This window comes from Plectropomus leopardus, chromosome 1 (assembly GCF_008729295.1).
Source record: "Plectropomus leopardus isolate mb chromosome 1, YSFRI_Pleo_2.0, whole genome shotgun sequence".
NCBI classification, from domain to species: Eukaryota; Metazoa; Chordata; class Actinopteri; order Perciformes; family Serranidae; genus Plectropomus; species Plectropomus leopardus.
In genome coordinates this window covers 14,746,781-14,771,593 of record NC_056463.1, presented here as the reverse complement: position 1 = coordinate 14,771,593, position 24,813 = coordinate 14,746,781, and the positions used below count along the sequence as shown (strand labels likewise).

At 37.2% G+C, this 24,813-nt stretch overlaps 1 protein-coding gene across 1 annotated transcript in view; it reads left to right on the top strand.

Moving 5' to 3' along the window:
- The window catches only part of gpc6a (glypican 6a), a 190,949-nt gene that overhangs the window by 14,322 nt on the left and 151,814 nt on the right, over nucleotides 1–24,813 (top strand). Inside the window, exon 2 of the mRNA XM_042493211.1 lies at nucleotides 24,486–24,644. Within this exon, the coding sequence (XP_042349145.1) occupies nucleotides 24,486–24,644 (159 nt within the window). The remainder of the gene's footprint in view (nucleotides 1–24,485; nucleotides 24,645–24,813) is intronic.

Sequence of the window (24,813 nt, the reverse complement as noted above, 5' to 3'; positions counted from 1 at the left end):
ATAATTTTAGAGACGTTACAAAATGAAATGAAGCCACACTTTAGATAGTTTCTTCCTCTCTGCCATGATTCCTTTGCGGGTCTCCAGCAGGATAGCGTGACATCTTTGTATTGCAACTCTCAGACAACTATATCAAAACATCAGCTTACAAACTCTCACGCAACTCATGCAGTATAATCCAAGCCTCGTTTATCCAGTATTTCCCAGACAGCCCTTTCCAACAGGGAACTGAACTAAAAGTCACACTTTTCTATGCTCTCTTCAAATCCAGACTCCAATGACAAAAACAGTGATTTTGCCTCATTGAGTGCTCTACCACCACCTGGACAAATTAGTCTGTTTTATTGTGCGACTTTGCTGAATCCAAACCAAATCTTTAAAACACCAAAATCGCAAAATAACACAAACTGACTACTCAAGGCAGTGGCAGACCAGCAGCTCCTGTGTTCAGTGAAGGGGTGATGTATTTCTTTAATCTGGTGTTATGTAAAATCTAAATAAGCAGGGGAAGGGGACAGCTTTCGTTGATGTCAGAGCGCCAGGCTGTGGTTATTTCCTGGAAGAGGTACACACCGGTTTAGACCTGGTACACACCGAACTTGAAAAAGTGCCAGTTGAAAAGACTTCTGTTCTCGTCTTTGCCAGCACCAGTTTTCAAAGGACAGGTGCAGCTCGGCTGGTTCAAGGTTCTCCTTACTTTGATGACGTGTTGGAGCTTTGAGTTCTCTTCATCAGTTCACCGCAGTTCACTTCCTCTTTTAAACCTTCTCTCCACCGGATTAACTATAATGATTCATCACATTTAATCACAAGTATTTACATGAACAGACACATCTTTGACTGTGCAGATTCATTCTTATATAAATTTATAGTCTGTTGAAAGAAGATGTACCCACTTGATACAAGCATTTATAGCCTCCTTTACTATTACTGATACAAGAAAAGATAAGGCCCTTGGAGCCTTGTGTGTTCAGTCTAATGTATGTCCTCCAAAAAAGCATCACAATTATGAATCATGTTCAGTTGGTTTGACTATTTATTGAACTACGACAGCAAAAGCAGGCAATTTCAAGTGATGCCAGTACTTCATTTCATTTAATACATTTAATACATTATTCAGAGGTTTAAATGTGTTTATTCAGTGTAAGGTTATAATACATCGTTGACCTCACGTTTGAATTGAAGCTTTAATTGAAGAAATTCATGTTTGGTTTGTCATTAAATACTTCAATAAAGTATGAGTTTTTCACTCTTATCTTATTATTATTCACCATTTGATGACTGTGAACTGGTGACTGTGATGCACACGATCCTTTTTTTTATTCATTTTGAATAATTAACATTAACATATCAGAAAAACATACAATTGAATTATAAAAGCATGATAATAATAATAATAATAATAAAAACCTATACAAATCTTCTTGTACAGAAATGCTGACATACATAACTTAATACATCCATACCAAAAATCAAAAAAGCATAATTCCTTGACTAATTAGTCATCCTAATCATCATCCTATTCTTTCTTCCTGTTACTAACCATTATAATGTAGTACAAGTTACAAGCTAGAACCCATTTGTCTAATCACTGATATCTACACAGCTAGGTAATTCCTGAAATCAAGGCACAATTCTTTGGCTTTATGAACATAAGGGTAAAAAGGATGATAACAAGCTCTATAATTGAAAAACACCTTAAGAGACTGTGTAACACCTCCTTCCATGGGTGTGATTTATAAATGCGTATGCCATTATGTTCTTATTTCCAGGGATCACTCCAGATTCATCTGTGTACTCTGTTTGGAAAATTGGTCCCAGGCAGTACTTATGACAGAGCCATGAAGCTGTACAGTAACAGTATACTGTAGGTCTGCTTTAATAGACTGCATGCATGACTGGAGCTCGTGGTCATAAGCTCCGCTCAAGTGCTTGACTTGTACGATGGCTTACCTTTGACATTTACCACAAGAGTCTCCAACCTGGAAGCATGCATATTGGTTTCAGGTATGAGCTGTATAGTCAAGGAAACTGCAGAAATGCTCACCAAAGCATTAATGCATAAGAAATGTAGTGAAAATGAGTGGGAATTAAGGTGTCAGATGGGAGGTTTATAAAAAGCTCACAGTGAGTGCTCCAACCTGTAAATCAGAGGAAGGGAGTGCAGCAGGTCTTGTGCTGATCAGATTTCAAAGAGTATGTGAAGTTTCCAGACTACAAATGACGGAAAACTTGATATTCAGGACTTGAGATGTGTTTTAGACTTGACTTGAAATATGGCTTAGAGAGTGTGTTTGGTAAAGGCTCTGTATTGAGGATGCATTCTGTATTCACAGTCGAGTTGATCTGTGTTTAAAAAGACAGTTTGTTCACAATCCAAAAAATATATTTTTGTTAGCAACATTGCTGGTATCAACTTTGGGTTTGACCTAAAACTTAGAGCTGAATGCTGCGTTCACTTCACATTGATTCGTAAACAGCCTTCATGTAAATGTCCATGTTGTTTCTTTTTCTGAAATATCCTATTTATCAGATTTAACACTTATTAATACAAAAGTGCCCCAAAACCATGATCAATATATGATCTTTTCATAAAACAAGGCTGTTCATGTAGTACAAAAACACAAATACTTAAAAAAATGAACCTATATGACCAGATAAAACAAGGCAAAGTCATATTTGCTTTTGTTCAAGAGGTAGAAAACCTCCAACTACCACAATGCACTGCGCTGCACTGGACCTACAAATAACTGTAATCTTGATTACAGTTGTATGATAAGCTAAAATATGCTTCTCAAAACACTTGAGGCGAAAAATAGACAATACAATAACAGACTCTTGGTTCATATTTGATCAGCACTGCTTTGTTTTTCTGTTTGAGCTCAGTGTTATTAGTCTTCTTCTAAATTCAAGAAACTATATGGCGCCCACTTTCTGTTCTGAAATTCTTGTATGACAGCCAAACTGTGCATCAAAATTTGTTTCTGAAGACATTTTAGGTGAGATACAGACAGTATTGTAACAGATTGTTGTTTGTTATTTGATCGGCACTGCTTGTTCTACAGACTGATCTAAGTTTGGTCCAAGTTTGAAAGAGAGGAATGTGTCTGACTCTTTGCAGCCGTAGTAGCGGGCATACTAAAATGTGGAAGTACAATCTGTAGTGCGAGTAACAGTCCTAGAGCCAGGAAATCATGACGTCATCCTGCAGCTTTGAGATCTGGGTGCTGGTGAGATGGAACAAAGTTTACCGCAGTTCATTTACACAAACTATCAACACTGATATGATGCAAAGCTGGTTGAAAATCAGCAACATATCCCTTTAATAGATATAATGTTATCATGTCAATGCAGCATTTGTAACTCTCACATGACCAATACTGCAATCATACGTTCGATTTGCCTTGTCTGAGGACGAGAATGTTTGCAAGCTGTAAACATTTGAATCTTTTATGACATGAATGCTGCAGTAGACTTGCCTTACTTATGACTTACATATATGTGTACAGTGATTCTGCTGAATTCCCTGCCGTGTAATTTTCCATGCCTCAGCCTTTTACTGAACCAATACGACTCACTCTGCATGTCAATAGCATGGCATCCCCATGATTTAGAATAAGTTCGTACTTTTCACACACCTTTGAATCATGGTCTGAGGTTCATTGCCATTTGCCCACAGTTTGAGTTATTACCTTTTCATATTTCCAACTCAGTAATGGCTTCTCATTTAGCCCAACTGGTTTTTCAGTACAGAACCTGGCTAATGCAATTCTGTCGCTGTGCAAAATGGAACGCCTCCAGCACTTATCATCTTTGGGGAAAATCAGCAAAAAGATGTTTGGAGAAAAAATAGAGACAAAAAAAAAAAGAAAAACAAATACACTCTTTGATTACATATATGTTGAATTGATCTTCCTATGATCTACCTGTCATGTTGTTGTTTTACACTGATGGAAGCCAGAGTTTATGACTGTAAACAAAATGGTCTGTGCATTCTCTCTCAGATGCTCTTGCAAGTGTGTTTATTTACACTTATACTGCTGTCATGTTTCATGCACACAGACTGCTCATCAGGCTAAAAGGAGTGCAGAGTTGACATTAGATTGGCAAGTGCGCTAAAAAGTGATGAGCTTGGAGAAATGTGTGGTTTTATTCAGGGCATTAAGCTTTACGTCGCTACTTCACGCCACGCTGTGAACCATATATTTATCTATCCATTACTGTCACGCAGTGTTCCAACTCTGGAAGTTATTTCAAAGTTGGAAAATCTTTTAGCAGCCTCCAAGTGTGGTAACATATGGTCGGGGCGATTGTGGGAATTATCTATGTCATCTTGTTTGGACATATTCAATTTGGGTCCCAAGCCTCAGTGGAAATAGTTGAAAGTGGGTGATTTGGGTGATGGAGAGGAGATCCAGATGGCAGAGCAGCGGTGAGATCAATCGAGCTTGATGCATTTTTCCCACTTCAACATGCAGACAGATGTGATTTAACACAGTAATTGAGTTTGCTTCCAATTTGGTGATTTCTGTTGACAAGTCATAACACCTTAAAAACAAAAGCGCAAACTTGCTTGTATAAACTAATAAGCGTACATTTCTTCACGTGTTGTTTCATCATAACAGTTATCATTCATCAGGTTTCTAGGTTTAATAGGCTAAAGAAAGCATGTTTAGGTGACCATTTAATTCAGAATACAATAATTGTTCTCTAGATTTCTTCCTTAATTGTTGATACCAGGACTGCAACTACCAATTATTTCCATTATTTCCTCTATTGGTTGTTTTTGTCATAAAATATTACAATGTAGGGACATTTTTCCTTTATTATTTCCTGTAGCCCAAGGTGAAATCCTCAAATAGCTTGTTTCATTAAACCAATTGTCCAAACCCGAAATATGATCAGTTTATAGTCATACATGGCAAAGGAAAGAAGCAAAATCTTCCAATTTAAGAGGCTTGAACCCTAATAACTCTAATAATTACCTGTTTCAGTCAAGTTACTTCTCTATCTTTTTCTCTATTCTATCTCTCTTCTCTTCTCATCACCCTGATGTATGTTCAAGTGTTCATTTTTCTGACAACCGTAGTTTTAACTATTTGATACTATACAAAGTAGGAGTGAAAATTGTTGCAATATTTCAATACCAATGCCATTACTAGTACTATATTAGCCAAATTGTTTATTGATTCCCTTATTCATTCATGATCAATTTTCTCCATAGAAAAACAATAGGCCTACACAGGTTTTCAGTGAAGACACAGTTTTATTGTCATCATGGATGAATTAAGATAATGTTTGTAGAGCAGTCATTTTCATCCAGGTTTTCTTAGTCAGAGAAAAAATCTGCTAAGCCTGTCTGCATAGGGCTGATGTTCTTATAACAGGATATTTACCCTCGATAATGGATGTACTGCTCAGTTGGGAAGCAGTGGAACTCGTGCGTAAAGTATCAAGTACATGGCATTCCTGAAATTTAAGCCCATGTTGAATAGAAGGATACTTCAGCTTACTGCTGCAGTGTTTCCATCCTGACTTGAATTAAAATCATTTTACATGCATTTTGTCATCTTTCTTTGTGAAAAGAAGACCATTTCATGCGTAGCCGCATGAGTTTGACGTCATAGTTAGGGATGGGTGTGGTTAAGATTTAACAAAGCTGCTTCTCTTACTCTTATCTGTACGTTTTGAGGGAGGTTTAAGTTAAAAGAAAACATGAAAAATAAGAACAGAATAAGCCTTGTTTTGAATAAATCGCTATTTTAGACTATAACATGTGAGGTGAAGGTAATGGGAGCTGAATAACAAGTTCGGTGGATGAAAATGGTGCAATTCTCCACCTGTATGTGATGCACTTTTGCGAGATGTTTTGAAAGATTGCTCGTGTCCTCACCCGCACATGTTAAATAGTTGCACCTGTGGCAATGAGCAGCAGACTTTGGAGCATTTTGCTCTCTCCACCATTGTCACTGAGAACAGGGCCCCTGTGTGTGTGTGTGTGTGTGTGTGTGAGAGAGAGAGAGAGAGAGAGACACAGATTGGCAGAGCTGACCCGGCCTTGCCCCTCACACATGCAGCAGGCTGCCAGGCTCCAACACACAGCTCTCGCCTGGATTGAAGAGTGAAAATGCATCATAGACATATGTCCTAATCCTGCTGCAAAACTGTGCAAGATAATGTTTATGTAACCTAAACAAACAAGAAAAAATCAGCAGAGCTATTAACATCAGAGTGTATCAATACTATGGTCTTTAATAATTCGGCCCTCGGACCCATTTAATACCAGGTTTCGGTACCCATCTATAGTCATTGTTTTGCACAACTTTGAGGCAAAACATGCCTGTGTCGATGAAAGGAATAAATAAACATGACATATCATTTCGATGGATTGGATACAAGAACTTGTTCATGTATGAAACCAGTTCTTGATTCCCATCCCTAATAAAAAGGGGATTTGACGTCATGATTGACAGCTGTGTCCGCTAATCAGTGTGCACGCGATCAATGACGATGCTCATTACTGGTGGATGGTGGTAACTCAATACTGCAGAGAATGCTAGTGTATAGACTCCGGCTTTTAATGACACCACCAGTGCAAGATGACAGCGGCTGTGTCCAGGATATCTTGGCCTCAGCGGGAGGAAGTTGATGCATTGTTCATCCTTAAATACAGTCATTGGTCTACATGTTTTGCCAAGAAAACACAGTCGTTGATGATCATCCTTTCATATGTCAACATAAGATCTCTCAAAGTGCTCTGCTGTGAAATTTAATTACCTCCAGTCATTTCTAAATGAGCACCTTTATAGATATACGGTCATTTTTGTGACATTATCAATCACTTTCTAAAGGTCAGTATATTTCATTCCTGGACTACATTTTTTGAGTAGAATGGATTGCATGAGGTGATATTATGTACTTCATCATAGAAAGTAAAAAGTACTCAGATAGTTGTCTGACAGTTGGTAGCCTACTTTTGCTCTGCATTTTAAATACGACTTAGATGTGTTTAAAGGAAGAAGATGTCCCAATACATCCAGAATTCCTTTGATTGCAGGAATCCTTCATTATGCTGATTTTGAAAGTTAACCTTTAAACAGATCATATCATCTGGAGTATTAAGCTGACAAGAGTACCTGCTGACTTCACCGTTCTCTGCTCAAAGCTATTTTCTCCTTTTCATATATCATTACAGAGTGTTCATACAGTCCTCCATCATTCAACATCCTTTAATTCTATTTGCGTGATTTTGCTCCCTTTTGCCCTCTAATCTAGGTCATGTCAGCTGAATAAAGGGCCCTTTTAAATGTGCCGTAACTCAAATAAAGAAAGGACAGTCATGGCCCAAATGTGTGAGGGGCCTAAGCTGTTCCTGAGTCAATAGATCTCAAAGATAGAGGTGTCAACCTTTCACAGAGAGCGGAGGATCAGCCTGCCTTTTAGCTTTTACTGTCCAGTGTGCTAAACTTGGCTGAAGCATTAAGTCCAAACTGAGTAGAGAGAGGACGAGTAAAAAGACCAACAATGTCAGGGACTGTTATTTAGAGAAATTCTTAACTTAACCCCTTCTCTCCTGGACAGGGTAATTCAATTGTCTTTAACCTGGACTTGATAACTATATTTTGTCATCATGCTACTCACAATTTTGCCACTTTTCAGTGGAGCTTTATTTCACAGAGAGTGCTGTTCTTTTTACATACAACACAATCTATAAAACCCAGAAAAGCAACTGTAACATGCCATTTATAGACATTACCAATGATGAAATTAGATTTTCTGATTTTTCCTTTGGATTAATTCAGTGTCAAACAGTAATTTACATAAAAACTTGGTGTGATAATAAGATAAAAGAATGTGACAATACTTGTAGTGTGAGCGTACATTTCAGGCTTATGTTTCATGGTCGCTGGAAATTAAAACTAAGATGAATATATGTTATCTTGTCTGAAGGCATGATGAAATTGCTTCCTTCAGTCAGTAAGAGATTGTAAGAAGTGGTAGGAGGCATTTTATTTAACAAAAAGAAAGTAATTTACATAAATGCAAACTGCCAGTTTGAAAATAAATTATTCATATGAGTCTTTAGAGGTGGATGATATAGATAAAATCCTCTGTCAGTGCATATGTAATTTTATTTCACAATATTGATATTATCATATGAGACAATTTCTGGAAAATCAATTCAGTGATGACTAATGAATAACATAACCAGACAGGCATCGCTGTTTTTTCTATTTCAAATCAAATGAATTAAATACCTGACAAATCATGGTACTTCATCACATTGATTTAATAATATGAAATAATATTATTTATTTATTTTTTTTCATAGAGAAGTCCTGCTCATTGAAAAATGCTATTGATTTTCTAATTATAGTAGGCTGCCAAAAATCAATATTTGGCACAGTGTATTGATACAATATTGCCAAGCAAAAATATCATGATCTGAGCTGTATCTGTTTTCCCACACCTTTAGCATTTAACTAAAAAATGTTGTACAGTAAATCTTAAGTCACAGATATTTAAAAAAGTATAACCACTTTTATTATAGTAGTGTTGAAAGAAAGCACTTTTGATGCCTTAATGGGTTTGATTCTTAGAGAATGTATTATGTGTATGCTGGATAGCAGTCTACATGTGTGTATGTCTACATGTGTATGTAAATCTGTGTAGCAAAGCAAGTGATTAATTTTGAACAGAATCAATGCTAAAAACTGAGAAACTGAGTTACAAATAAAGTGAATTATGGATATTGTAGGAGACCCTGCTCAAGTAAACTCAACTGAATGAATTGAAGTGTTAAGAGTATGGACCTGCTTCAGGCCTCTGCCCTCATTTGAAGTCAGTGAGTCTCTATGGCAGCCGGACCATAAGAGCGAGAGGGGGCAATATTCCAGAGGCACTTCTGAATGAGACTGGAGCTCGAATCTGGTGGTAGATCGATGATAATAAATGTGATTCATTCAAGATGGTGCTTCCCCATTTTTGAGCTTGGCTCTCCTGTGGTGTGAAAACCCCACTAACAGGCAGCAGTCTAAGATATCCTGGAACCAGATAAAAACAAATCCTGATTTCAGTCAAAATGTGGGCTACTTTTATGCTGTATACGCTATACTTAGCTCTTTTATTCTCTTCATAGTAAACTGTTTTCAGGGAATTAAACTTTGAATAAAAACTCGCCAGCTCAGAGTACAATAGATGCCACCACACTCTGCAGAAATTAATTTCATTTACTGCATCACTACACCTTTTTATGAATTTTCAGCCTGGGTGAATAATACATTTTTCTCTCTTGACTTCATGATCTGTTGGCTTGTTTGGCAAGAAGCTCTGGCAAGAATGTCCTCACTTTATAAATGCTGGCAAGAGTGGTCAAGGGATGTACCAGATGGCATGGCCCATATGCAGTTTGCCCTTTGGCCAGGTAGACTAATGAATCCTTTTGGGAGTTAATCACACTGTCTGGCATCAGACCCTCTATGGGCATTGAACCCACTCTTTTCTCACAGCTGCCCTGAAATATTCTGAAGCATCCGCATTTCCCTGCAACATATGCTTGTAGTTATGAGGATGAAATGAAAAAAAAGTCTCTTTAGCATTTTAAATCTCCGAAGGAGAAGATAATGGAGTAGTCAATTTACTGTTTGTATCTTGAACTGTTTTGAATCAGCTCCTGACTTCAGAATTTGTTTTGGGCTTGAACTTTAGCTTTGGTATATGTTGATTTGTTGATTGTGCTGCTTTATAAGATATAAGGAATTATGTTTCCTTATATCTTGAGGTGTATATCTTTGTATCTAATTTGTTTCTAGTTTGCACTAACTTGCCTCTGCAGCAGCTGCTCCTCTAATACATCAATCTGATCTGATCAGTTCTGACCAGATCAACTGATCAATTTTCCACCTTTCAACACAAACTGCTGCTGCTGAAAAAAAAAAAAAAAACTCAGGAAGAGGTCCACCTGCGCTGTGTTCACAGACTCACAAAAACGTCCAGGTTGTTAAAATAAAAAGTGAAATAATAAGAATAAGAAGAATAAAAACAGAGAGCTGGCTCCTTTCTCACCTTCACTTTGGCCAATCAAGTGATTGCTGGTTTAGAATTTTTATTAGAAATGGTCAGACAAAACCTGCCCCTAATTGGACTTTGGAAAGATGTGGGCGAGAGGCGGCTTCCAAAAACATTCAACGGTCCCAACTAACAGTTGGGACACAAGCTTTGTGAAAATTTAACAATAACCTACCCCTTCTGTCTTACCTGCTGTATGGATGTAAAAGAGCAGAGTGGAGTAGCTAATTAAATCCAACAGATATTATTGCTTATGACTGAAATAATCAGACTCCATGACCTCTTGGATTGTAATCTGAAGAAATGCATCACTTGATAAAAATTCCATGATGCTGTGAAAGTGGAATTTCAGCCAGGAACCTTATGACCGGTTAAACAAGAGATATGCAGCCTATATTGGCACTTGCTCAGTCCATTGTCAGCATGCCTTTTTAGAATGTATTGAAGACATAGGGATTTAATGGAGCAGTATGGAAGTCAAACTGATTTCATAGAGCAGACGATTGTGGTCATTTGTTGTTGGAGCAGTTCATAATTGCAAAGCACAAAAAAAAGATGTGTGTTGGGGCTTCAGCTCTGTTTCATTCATGACCCTGTGGTGGTTGTTATTCTCCTGAAAAGAACCATGTATGTAGGTCCTTGGTTAATAAAATACTATTTTTTGTGTTATTTTGAAAAATAAAATAAATAAATAAATGAAAAAGTAAAGTATAAAATGACCCAATAGGACATTTCCCAACCTTTAGTGTACAGCTACGACTAACGATTATTTTCATTATCTATAAACCTGGCAATTATTTTCCTAATAAATTGTTCTGTCAATGAAATGTCAGAAATAATGAGACATGTCCTGCATAATTTCCCAGAGCCCAAGGTGACATCTTCAAATGGTATGTTTTATCTAACCAACTGTCCAAAAATCCAAAGCAACTCGATTTATTATCATGTAACAGAGGAAAGCATCAAATTCTTACAAAGAGAACCAATAAACCAGCATTTTTGGGGGACTTTTTGCTTAAAATACTAAAACACTTAGTGATTATTTAAATAGATACCAATCACTTTCTGTTGATTGACATATTGATTAATAAACTGATAGCTGAGTCTCTTCTGGAAAGATAAATAAATAAATAAATTTGCTGAGCTGTGACAAAGATTAGTGCAGCAGTATGACTGCGAGTGAGATGGATTTACACCCTTTATTTTTTGTTTTGATTATTGTCCTATAACTGCACTTCACTCAATCGACCATATTGAAGTAGAAGCCTTAGGATCTCCTCAACCTCAGCTTTGAAGCCTTATCCTTTGCTTTCCCTTTGAAGCCTTATCGTGAGTCGACAAAGTGACTGAGACCAATCAGAGTTCAACGCAGTGCTCTGTGACTGTTGAGGTCCCACACAACACAGTACATTGGCCCACCTGCTGACGGCCATTTAGCAGATGACCACGCAGGACGATTATTGAGAAAACACGAGTCAGGGTTGAATGTCCATGTGTACAGCTGTCCACGGTCGGTCTACCTATAAGTGGATTTGCTTTAAATTGGGCCATTTTGCGTCCTTGAAAAAACATATTTCTTTTTTATTTATCCAGTTTTTGTCTCAGCTTTCTTTATTTTTATAAAAGAAGTAGAGAAACATTTTAACAACCTGGCCTGAGTTTGGTAAACATGCCAGCATGTCATTCACTCCTGCGAGCCCCCTGCCACTTTGCAATATGTAATAATGCATTAGGGTTTTTTTTCTCTGACAGAACATTTTTTCTCACTAAAGCAAAAGATTTTAGTGAAGTCTGCTTTTTCCACTTTTTCCAAAAAACAAACAAACTATATTCTACTTTATAGACCCTTTTCTTCTAGGATTATCTTGTGTTACTGTATGAAAAGAGAAAAATATGCTCTGCCTTTCCACACCTCTGTAAATGTTTAAACCTAATATATGAGTCATTAATGCTGAGTTAATTAATCTAATACACTAACTCAACAGAACATAAGTTTAGGTTTCATAAATATTGGCCAAAGATTTCAGGAAGGTGTTTATTACAGTCTTCAAAATCCTGTATGACTTCAAAGACAATTCAGTATTTTCATACAAGCCATCTACTTTATATTATATTGATAGGACAGTCATTAACTGCTTTTTCCCAACTAAGCTTTTTTATGGGAATATAAACACAGTCACTTACAAACAAAATTTAGGCATTTTCTATCCTGGTTTTTCTTTTTAAATACAGAAAAACATGGACTGCCTGGAGTGATGAAACAATTTTTAACCTAAACAGTCCCTGGCTGCAGCTAATTCCTGCCATGGTGCCTGAAGCCCCAGGGCTCCACTAATGAAGCGCTTCTGTTTAGGTTATAGATGGTTACGGTTTGACTTAAAGCCATTGTTGTAGTCAGGGTGATACAGTCTTAGCAAATGAGGAGGCTGCTTATTGAGGGTTTTGCTGTGATTGCATGGTAACAGTAGAAGCAGATATGATGACTACAAATTGGTTTAAATATAGATTGTGTCTTGCTAAAATGACTTGGGTACTACATAATTAAAACATTTGCAAAATTTGCACAAAAAAACACTAATCCCTAAAATAAAGCATTTCATGACAGTAATTTCAAAAACTTTTACAGCCTTATTAAAGGGAAGATGTGGATGTCCAGAGTTCTTTCTTAAGTAGTATGGGGTGCGATGTAGCTAACTAGGTGCTTGCCGGCTGCTGCACTTTGTGGAGCCGAAGCTGACTTAACATTGTTGATTCAGTGAAGCCACAAATATTAGCAGTCTGTCCCTCATCACTATCACCTCCAGTGTTTGGCCATATGAAAATACTGTCAAAGGTTTTATAGCTTTAATCTTCCCTGACATTATCCATAAATGTCATGAAGTAAGTTTCACTTACTGACAGATTGACCAGCTAGTTAAGGTTGCTGGGCAACATTTTCGCATTAAAGTTGAAAGCAAGGGCAAAGAACAGATCTTAGACTTTCACTTTAACCACAGACTGTATAATTTAAGATGGACAACACGACAGCTCCAGGCCCCCAGAATGTGAGCCGGCCTATTATCACATGATGCTCTGCTGCTTAAAAAGACTTGTCTCCATTAACTTACATGGATTTGCATCCTCTGTAAATCAGTGGATACATGTTTTCGAGCATCACAATCCCTGCAAAATGACTCGTTTCACTATCTGGATTTGATCCATTCGGTCCAAGGACATTTTTAAAATCTGTAAGAGCTGCAAGATTAAATAATTTTATTCCCATTCAAGAGCACTAAACCATAAGTTATCTGTTTCGCTGACAGAAGTTAGCTGCTTTGCTGCACTTGGTCACCGTTAATCTGTATTGCACTTGCTCTTTGGGCCACACAGTGAGGAAGTAGTCTCGATCATCCCCGGGTAAATTTATATGCAACAGCTGAACCATTTTGACTCTGTGTGCAACCAAGCGACTATCACAGGCCACGCCTTAACCGCTGTGTCCATTTCTCTTAATTTACCCATGGATAGCACCCCGAAAGTGAAACAAAAACATCTCAATTGCCCCCTGGTGGCTATCCCCAGTATAGTTCATAAACCCCACCCACTCCAGGTTAACAGATGGAATGAGGGCCAATCTAAAAACTCAGTACAGGTCAAATAAACTTTTCCCAAGGTTGGTTTCAGTCATTTTAGGAAGTTCTTATCTTGCTGATGTATGTTCATCTGTTTGATTTTTCTTATAGGTGTTGTTTAATTTAAAGGCGGTTTGACGTCCTGACCTGTTGGTGACAGTCAATGTGCTCGCAATCAGTGGCACTGCTCACAATTGGTTGGATTGGTGTATGAACAAAACACAACACCACTGAAATCACTAAGGCGCAAACACTGGCTCAAAATTACATCACTAGCCCAAGATGGTAGTGGCTGTATCTGGGAAATTTTGGCCTCATTTTTGTACAGTGGGAGGAAGTTGAGACACATTGTCTGTCTGTATACAAAAGAGCTCACTGATGTTGCCAGTGAGCTTGCTAACCATTATATCTATGTTTCAAACCGAGTTGTTCCACTGTAATTATAGCTTACAGACATCTTAAAAATAGCCAATGCTTAGGCCAGTTTCGGACAGATGGGCTTCCTTGTTTGAGGAATCCTGTAACGTGTTGTGAAAAGCAAATTTTGTATTCTTTTTGAGAAATGGTCACCTTTTCTTCCAGAATGGTGAGAACAAAAGCATACATGAGTTCTACAGGCAGAGAAAACCTCAGTGGCAGTCCTCCACTTTATTGCATATGAGGCATCTCTAAACTGCAAATCTGTTGCGTCTCACCGGGGCATCTGCCTCAATTGTTGAGCTTTAACATCACATGGCTGCCTTACAAACTGTGGGCTCGGCCGCCAATTTTAATGAGGCCCTAATAGAAAGAAAACATAAGAAATATGCCATCCTTTGTGCCTGCCCGTTAGACATGACTGCAGCATCTGACTGCATATGAAAGCTCAAACACGCAGAGTACATGCTTCTTTAACATCAAGGGATGTGAAGCCAAAGGGAACTGAGGCCAAATACAAGGCAACTGTGGAATAAAGCGTACCATATGATGTTAGTTCTTCTTTAATATATGCATGATCATACCTCCAGGTCCATCCACTCCCTCCCAATGACCTATATATGCCTGACTTTATTATTTAGCAGATCAGAATGTTTGTGGTTAAACATATGTGTCACACATAATAATCTTAAAGTAACATTTATAATGGGTTGGAGTCTCTTCCCTGTGAATTGAGCGGTGTCTTTGTCTCTGATTGCACGTGTCAAACCGGCATTGTCTTGCGTTTTTTTTCTCCCGCCATTCATCAGCATTGAGGAGGCCTATGTGAGCAATCGCTGAAACCATAGTCAGCAATTTCACCTAATTACAATGCTACGCTTCAATCATGTTATGCAGTCCATAAAGATTGTGATCCAGAGGAGCTAAACACATCTGCGCATCAAAGAAACTGAACAAAACAGCTAATGTGTGATTGCATTTGTAAAGCCACACAATGTTTCTTATGCCTCACTTCCTTTTGATTAGGAGACATTTGAGCTAATGCCAGAACATTTCACTGTAAAATCCCCACAGAAGATTAGCATTTGTCCTTAATTATCTTGCTTTCTGTAATTACATACATTTAAATCTCTGATCAGCTTGTTCTGAAAGGGAAAGATGTGCCACAGTGCCTTCTGACATCTGCGCTCGAGGCAGCTGCAAGGACAGAGTGGTACATCACACAAGCAAGCTGGACTAATTTAAAGATGTTAGTGAGGGCTTTTATCCATGCCTTTTTCTCACAGTGATTGCATAACTATTTGTTTACGAGTCATGGATGAACCTGTGAGTAAATAATGTATTATGTATGTGTGTATGCTCATGTGTATGCTTGTCTTTGCGTGTGCTGATCCATCAATTCTCGGAGTGTAATGAATCATAAATGTGGGCGGATATGCCAGACCTAATGTTTAAGATACAGCTGTTTAATTTTACATCTAAATGGAAGCAGATCCTTTTCTCTAGATTGTGAACCTGATGTGACATGTGTATCTATGTAGCACCTAATAATGTAAAAAAGTCCTGAAAATGTAATAATATCCAAACATGTAGTAAAATTTGCACTTAACTTGACTGAATATTTAATAAACCCAATAATGTAATAATGTGACCAATATTGTATTAAACTGTCCAGACTGATATTGACATTTTTATTTTTTAATTTAATTTAATTACTGGGAATTAATTACACAGCAGACAGTAATGCAAGCTTTGCCTTATCAGAACATACTGCAAATCTAGAAAAAAAAACTAAATCCATAAATCATTTCCCGTTAATAGCTATTTTAGTTTATTACATCTTTGCCGATTAACAATGTACCTCTTGCCATCAGTTGTAAATTTAAAATTCTACTTAAAGCCGTGAGTTTACATATCCAAAAAATGAAATGAGTGTCAGATGTGAGAGTCAAGTTAACCTACTCAAAACACTAACAGTCATATAAATTTTGTATGCCTGCACAGTTTACATTTGTGAAAAATGCATACTTTTTATTTTTTATTGCATTTTATTACATAACTTTTGAAAAAGGACCACCTGAAAGGTATTATTTCATTATCTGTAAAAAAAGAATATTTTCTTGTATATTTTATTTTATTGCATTGCGACTTGGTTTTATAACATTTTCAATCAGGTTAAGATTAAGTTGGGATTTTCTTTTATTTTTTTTTTTTTTTTTTACATTTTTAGGCATTATTATATATATTCTGAAATTATTACATATTTTTGTGTGGAATTCCCTATAATATATAGCACCTCTGTCAGTGTTACATGTTTCTGTGCTGCTCAGTCACTCACTCAAATCAAACTTTACACTCTCCCTTTTATTGTTTTACCTGATTGTCAAAAGGCTGACAGACAGAAAATGTTATCAAATGATAAGAGCCCAATAGTTGTTTTTACCAAGTATGCAAAGTTTTAGCAGCAGTTAAAGACTGGGCTGCAGCACTAATTTGGCAAACCGTTTTAACAGATGCGATGGACGTGCTCTGGGACTGTACCCAACATCCCACTTGCCCCTCTTCACCTGCAGCCAACTGTAATGTTAGCGACAAAAACAGTGTTCTTTTTTTGTTTTTTTACCCTCATTGCACCACTTGCTAAAAGCTCTAATTTACTAAATCCATTACTGTGGCTTTTGTTTATGTAGGCATACAGTAATAACAAGGCCTTATTAGTTAACACATTCAGACTGATTGTGTTTGTGTACTCTCAGGGAGTGAGACTCAAAATTAAATGTGTTGATATAACCATAATGTTTTTGCAGAGTAGTTGTCATCATTAGAAGGAGAAATTTTCAGTGTTAACAAATAAATTTTTGGTTGTGGTTGAGGTTTTTGTATTGTCTGTCTGCCCGTCCTGTTTTCATGAACTCAATATTTCAAGTATGCCTTTAGAAAATTCCTAAAAACAATTGGCATAACATCCCCTCGAACTTAACAATGAGCTGGTTATATTTTGGTGGTCAAGGGATGCCTCGTGGGTTTGTGGTTAGAGCGGGTGCCCCATGTACAGATATTGTGTCCTCACCGCAGCGACCGCGGGTTCGATTCCGGCCTTGGCCCTTTGCTGCATGTCATCTGCTCTCTCGCTCCCCCTTTCACGCTCAAGCTGTCCTGTGAAATAAATGCAAAGAAGTCCCAAAAAGATAATCTTAAAAAAAATATTTTTGTGGTCAAAGGTCAAAGTTAAAAGGTATGGGTCACTGTGACCTCATTTGTTCTATTCTTGTGAATGCAGTATCTCAAGTATCGCAATTATTTCATCTTTGTAAATGTATTTTTATAACAACACCATTTGTGTTTCCTACCCAAACAGACATCCCTGGCTTTCTATTGTATCCACCCCTACGTCTCCACTTTTTGTTGGCACTTTTGGTATTAAGTCTTACAAGTTTAACTCAGCCTGACAGACTCTGAGCACAACTGTGATCTCGCAAGCGTACAGTGTATTGACAGCTTGGTTTCAAATTCCATCTTGGGTGCAAAGCAACCAACTAGAACAGGACAGATATGGTCTAGTGAACCAAAATCCCATCTAGATTTAGGGACGATTATTCCCCAAGATCACTAAGGTAGGCCTTTTTATGTTTGTATTGTTCTTTTGAAACAGAACACACAGGAAAAAATGTGCATGATAGTTTTATGTGTAAATTTTTTTTCCTGTATTATTTTGACATTACTGCTATTTATATTCTGCTGTTTATTTTGGAATCTATATTGTGGAAAGCAGCTAGTGAAAAAAAAAGACAAGTAAGAAAAAGGAGTGAAGGAATAACGTGACAAAAGTCACACCATCATAAGCATGCAGCTGCTGCCTGCTGCTCATAAAGTCCTATATCATGTTTATGTAACAGCAGCACCTGATTCAATGTAGTGAAAGTAGCTGGATGTGTCAAATGCTTATACAAAAACAACACTGGAAGATCAACAGAGTTGTGCGCAACCTATGAAAGCTAAAAGCAACAGAGCTTCCTTCTAGCTGTTATTTGCACTTAAGGAAAGTTCTTCCTTTTATTGGTTTTCTTTTTTTCTTCTTGCCAACCTTCAGTGGCCAGCACTGGTGTTCCACGTACTTTGCCAATCAAGTCAATTTATTGCATCAACAGAAACTTCAAATTGAAACTGAATCTTAACTTCAGAGTTGCAGGTCTAATGCAGTGAGAAAATGTTTCTTAACTTACCCATCATTGTTAGGGCTGCAACCATCAACCTTTTAACTGATAACTGACACATTTGTGGATTATTACTTTGATCTATCAAATCATAAATTAGACAAAAAAAAGTGAAATTGTGTGTTTTTTTCTATCATTTTATTAAAAAACCAACTTATTTCTTTTCCTCTTAAACAATGCTCTTTTGAACAACTTAAAAATAAAAAAAGCTAAATTTATGCTTCATTTAGAATACAGATATGGCCCTTACAATAAAAATATGAATTAAATAAATTGACATGGGGTTGCAGCTTTGACCTTAGAATAAAATAAAACAAATGCATAATTGGTTTGACATTATTTAAGTTTCTGTTATGAAGAAATTTAGGATTCACTTGTGTGTCTCTAGTGGTTTAAAATATTCAAAAAACGAATAATATTACGTTGTATACTCGTACTCGTATGCTGTCTTCTATGTCATTTCAGTTAGTTACACTTGCCATCTCCTGCAGACACCCGGATAAGTCTCCAAACCTAGTTTGTAGGTTATAATGTAGCATAAGGTAAATTCTTTTTTACACATTTTACATTCTTTACATATTATGCATATTTTACATTTTCAAATGTTTTACATACTGGTGTGAAAATGAAGCATAATGCATACATTTTATTTTATATTTTTAATTTTTATTTTCATGCTTGTACTTTTATACTTTTATGTAATTTTCCATGTTGTATAGCGACCATAATGATTTCTCCCTGGGGATCAATTACATAGCCTATTCCTGAAACACACAAATACTGGTAAATCTTACAGCAAAAATAAGGAAAAGAAATATATGTCTGTTTTCTCTGTTTTGTGATAGATCAGTGTTGCCGAGCGTCAGTTTTATCATGTGATAACTTTAATTTTATCAGGGGACTGATGGCTACACTGATCCATTACATAAGGGAAGGAAAACACACTGAAGGTGTTTCTGTTCATTACTTTTTTAAAAATGTACCTGTAATGTTGATTGTGCATTTATCTGTCAAAACAAACACAAATCTAACGGATATAGCAGATTTATGGTAGCTAACGCTCATTTGCTTAAATTGGGTCTGAGAGATGCTAAAGTATAATGTAACATTATGGAGTTTTCTGGGCTATTGAATGTTGCTATTTAGAGACAATCTGAAGTGAATCGTTTATTTCTTCACAACAGAAGATTAATAGTCCTGTTCTGTAATTCATCATGTGAGCTAAAAAAGGCACACTGTGTTTCCACAGTTTGTGCCATGCGTCATAACATAGACCAAACTATTCAATGCATTTTACTTGCCCAATCATTATGACAATAAAGCGTATTATCATCTTTGGCCAAACTCTAACTTTTACGTTTACGTTTTAGTTTCAAGCACTGCCATTTTAGATCCTGGGAAACTCGGTCCACAAGGCTGCACTGAGGTGTTTTCTTTGACATTTGCCAACCAGCTGATGCATGCCAGTTAAAATTGACCCCAAGTCAGCCTTAATTATCCCTCCACTCTTCAATGTAAGCAAAACGTGGTGGACCATGTTGCACTGCAGTGATACTTTAATGATACAGTGTTTCAGTGAACAAGAGCTCAAATGTAAGCAAAACTGATACAACACAAACAGTGACGAGAACGTCGCCCAAAAGGAGATTTATGTAAAGAAAACATGAGAGAAACTGATGAAAAAACAAGTTGATGAAATAGTATCACTATGCTCCTCTTACCGCGAGCTCTGCACTCTGCACGATATTGTTTTCTCTGCAGGCATGTGTTAAACTGATCACAGCTTGGAATAGAGATTATCACACAATGTTGCATCTCCACAGAGTGGAAATAATGTGTGACAGTTGAGGAATGCTGCTGCACCACTAAAAGATTACGGCGCTGTCGTTTAGCAGAGGAACAAAAGAGCCTGTAAAGAATCACCAAATCAAAATCGACTTCTGCATTTCAGCCTATTTTGTCGTAGAGAGTTTGGTCTCAGTGGCCAGGAGGCTTGTGCATTACTCTGGAGACAATGGGTCTGTGTTGAACTGTTGATGGTGCACCTCATTACTGTAGCTTGGTGCCTCTCTAAGGACTGATTAAGGATTAAGCACATTTGAGAGTACCAACACGTACCTACATACTGCACCCTCCTTGTTTCATTATCCATGCGTAGCTCCTTCATCTATAGCTTACTGTATATGCATGCAGAATACCAGTGGGGCTGTCAGTGTCTGCATTGTGTAGTCGGATCCGTCAAAAAAGTCCCACAGTCTTGAGTCTGTTCTGCACCAATCCACCACTGGTACAGTGACAGCATTTCATCTTTCTCTTTCTCAAATGTTAATAGGTAAAACTGGGGGAAAAAAACTCAGAAAACTCAAATCTTTCATGCGACTGCTGGCCAGACTTTCTTTCTTTTTTTTTTTTTAAACCTCTGATAATGATGTCTGATGCTCTCAGACGTGAAGCAGCAGAGGAGAGATAATACAGCGAGTATGCAGAAAATGTGGCACCTCTAAAATTGCTATATTTGTACGTATCAGTAACGAGTCGAAGACTGGGTAATTATTTTTCCAAAGAATTTGCACAACTGCTGCCTCCTTTAGCAACAAACTTTGCCGGCTCTGCAAATGTTGCTGCCCACGAAGACAAACTGTGGAAAAAACACACATTATGACCAGTCTACTTTTATTGTTTACACAGCAACCGCAATCTTAATCTTTTGTTTGTTTCTTTGTTTATGGGTCTCATCTTCTCACTGACAAGTATAATGGAGCCCTAAAGTCCGTCTCTGAAGCTCCTGCTGTTGAGTTACATGTTCATAGATACAACTTCTGAAGTGCTTTTTGTCAGAAATAACACATAGAAATAAAAAATAAATAAAACCTTCAAAGTATTTTCAAAGGAAACCGTGTTATATATATTGGTTTGTTAATGGGCATATTTTGGCAACACGGTTCCCTGACTGCAGCAATGTTGCTTTTGTTTTCTGATATCTCTGACCTAATATACAAATGTAATTTTTAGGAGACAGGGTAGACCAGGACATTTATAGGCTATAAAAGTCAGTTTATTGGTGAATTCAGACATTTTGTGTAATAAAAGCACCGAAAGCCTGAAAGCAGCAGCAGTCAAACTCAGTGTGAGGTTTTATGCTGCTTTGTTGTAATCACAGTCTGACATAATTTAAAAAAGAAAAAGTTAAATTGTTTTGAACAACTTGGTAAGTCAGGGCTAAACAAACACTCATTGACACTTGTATGCAAATACATGTTTTGTGTTGTTGCTCTACAAGTGAAGAGCTGGTAACTGATTGATGTTAAGAGGATATGGTAATGTTTACTAAATGGACCATATATATATATTGTTATTTATAGTAGATTTACAGGATAAAGCTTTTGACTTGTTTTCATATTTTGTCAGAGAGACAAATATTTTTTGATGGACGTCTGGACCACTAGCTGCTTGGAAATCTGGTGAAAATCATATTATCATGATACAATATTATTAAGTTTTAAACGTATCACTAAATGTATTTCGTCAAAATATATTGGGATATTTTGTGATTTATTACCTTTTTTCAACTCCCAACATGTTCTGTTCAGCCACGTTATCGAGTGAAAGCAATTGATTATGGTATGCAAGTAGGCTACCAAAAGTTGAAATGATATTTGTAATTTTAATAATTTGTAAATAAAATAGTCTATTTCGATAATTGTCTAAGTCGATTCAGAATGGAAAAAGTTTTTGTCAATCAGCACGAAACAAATGCTCCCTTGAGCCAGTATTTAGTGCATGCAGCTTTGGCTGTGCACTTTTGTGTGTAAAGTTGGTACCTTTGCAGGTTTAGTCAAGCTTAATCAAGTCTGGTTTTTATTATCTCTTTGGATGCTCAGCGTGAGTCATTGCACATATCAGAGTCTCAGTTTGATTTAAGTCTTTACATGGATTGGCTCACCAATGGACTTTTATACTCTTGCCCTTAAATCCTCCAGGGGCAACACATGTTAAGATGTATACGCACCATACCATGCCTTTTCCCACACATTTATACATATTTATAACGGAAGGACATGCGGTGAGACACCTCATGCATATGTCAGATCAAGCGTACACACACGGTTTTAGCTGAGATAGCTGTGGATGATGATAAAAAAGGGGACATCAAATATGAGTTGAGTGACGAATAGCATTGTTTTTAGATTGTTTGCCAATTTCACAGCTTGTATGATGCAAGCAAATGTTTAAGAGCATTTTTATGTCCATTTATTGAAGCCTGTAGGAGTGGAATTGAGGCTTGTGCACGTGCGTCTCAATGCTCCACAGTAAATATTTAAAACATAATCAGGAGTTTGTGTGGCTTTATAAACGTATGCATATTTCCGTCTTTGTGTGCACACACAGTTTTACATAGAGTACACAGTGTATCTGTCCCCTTTGGACATGTTTGTTTCGACCAAAGATTCTTTAGCACTCACAAAGTTTGCTTCAGGAATCTGTCGTTATCTGGCTTAAATCATCATTCTTTCTAATCTCACATGTCTGTGCCTGATACTAAAAAGCACACCTGTCTGGTGATGCTGCCATCAGCATGCTCTGAGATAGAGATTGTGTTAAATGCATGATGGGTTAAGCCTGGTGTCTGTCTGATAGTGCCATGCATTCTGTCTGTAGAGCTGAATTTTTCATTTCATCAGACTTCAGAATCTTTTTTTTTCCTGCTCCATTTATGTAATCCTTACACTTTTACACACTTACACTCTTAACACACGGAAGAATCTGCAGATGTGAGAATAACCCTTCATTTTTAATGAGAGGGTTTTTAGATGTGTAAGGTAATTTACTGACTGTTGTCTCTCCAAACATAAGGTTGAATACTGACGGCATTGTGTCACATTTTCTCACTTTATTAATCATGTCTGGTGCACTTTGGTGAACTCTCCAGATTTGACAATTTATTTAATACCCCTGCTCAGATCCAGTGCTTCTATTTCTGAATCATACATGCAGTTCCTTTCTCCAGTTTGCACTCTGATATATTGTACACACTTTTTGTGGACTTATACTTTGAATGTTTAACTCTGTTAAATTCTTCCATCAGTCAAATAATTTTAATTTTCCTTGTATGCAAGCACTCAACCTATATACATCTCAAAGACCTTTAAAGGGATTCTGAAACACTTCACTCACCTTGAATGAATCCTGTCTCAGAACATGCAAACCCTTCATCACCAGAAACATTTCAGTGTCTTTGACACATTTTCTCACAAAGTAGGACTGTCAAATGATCATTCTCATTTTTTAATCATGTGTTTTCGCTTCCATTACTTTGCATTTCTTTCTGCTACTGAAGTAAACTGTTGTGTTAATTCAGGTGAGTGCCTCCCTCTGTGTGCCGCAAGCAGGAGAGCAAAAAGCTTTGAGACCCAATGAAATTGTTGTTTTTGAAAAACTCAACACCAGCAAATACGAACCAAAGAAAAATATTTTGATAGACAACAAATGTTATCTCTTTTAAATACATGTTGGCCTTTGGACTTTACAAAGCTCTGGAACTACCAGGTTTAAACAGAATGAATCATTTGTAATGTTGATTCAAATTTCAAATTTCAACCAATGAATGACTCTTCAAAGCATCAAAAATTTTGATACAGGTGGCCAAAAAAGAATGTAAAAGAATGCCTTTGTTGCTTAGTGTCTGAAGTGTAAGTAAGCTTTTGTTTGCAAACATATGTTTATACTATGGAAACAGGTCATCTTTGTGTTTACAGTCATGATAGGCCTTATTAATTTTCAGAGATTATTTTGACTGATTCGCCTTCACAAACTAGAAACTGAAATCTAATTTCTGAATTTCCTGCCTTCCGTTTGATTTATGTAATACTGATGTGCAAGAGCTCAGCTGCCATTATTGCACTGCTTTAGACTGTGATATAAAAGAAAACCCCGCATGAGCCGTATGCACCGCTCTACCAACGTTTCTCTCTGTTTCACACGATAGCAGGGTACCGACAAATATTATCCTTCCCCATTTGTTACGGTCTGTCCCTCTTTGATAGCTTCAGTGATGAGAGTCCCAAAATCACAGGAGAGTTTTGATCAAAGACTCGGCTCAGCCTTTTGAAAAACTGAATCCTGTGGCAGTGATGTGTGTTAAAGAAGCGGCGCTCTATGTCTCTGTCTCCCTCAGGTGAGCACCTGCGTGTCTGTCCTCAGGGATACACCTGCTGCACATCTGAGATGGAGGACAAACTCAACCAGCAGAGCAAACTGGAGTTCGAAAACTTGGTGGAGGAGAGCAGCCACAATATGAGGACAACGTTTGTCTCGAGGCATAAAAAGTTTGATGGTAAGCCTAATTTTATCTGTTTGACATGCAGAGAATGACATACATATTAATTTGTATCCCAGACGCTTGCACTTTTAATACATATATTCCAGACAAGCACCGTCAAACTAAATACAGACTACTGATGCTATGATTAATCACCACTGGTTGTTATTAATAAGAAACTTCA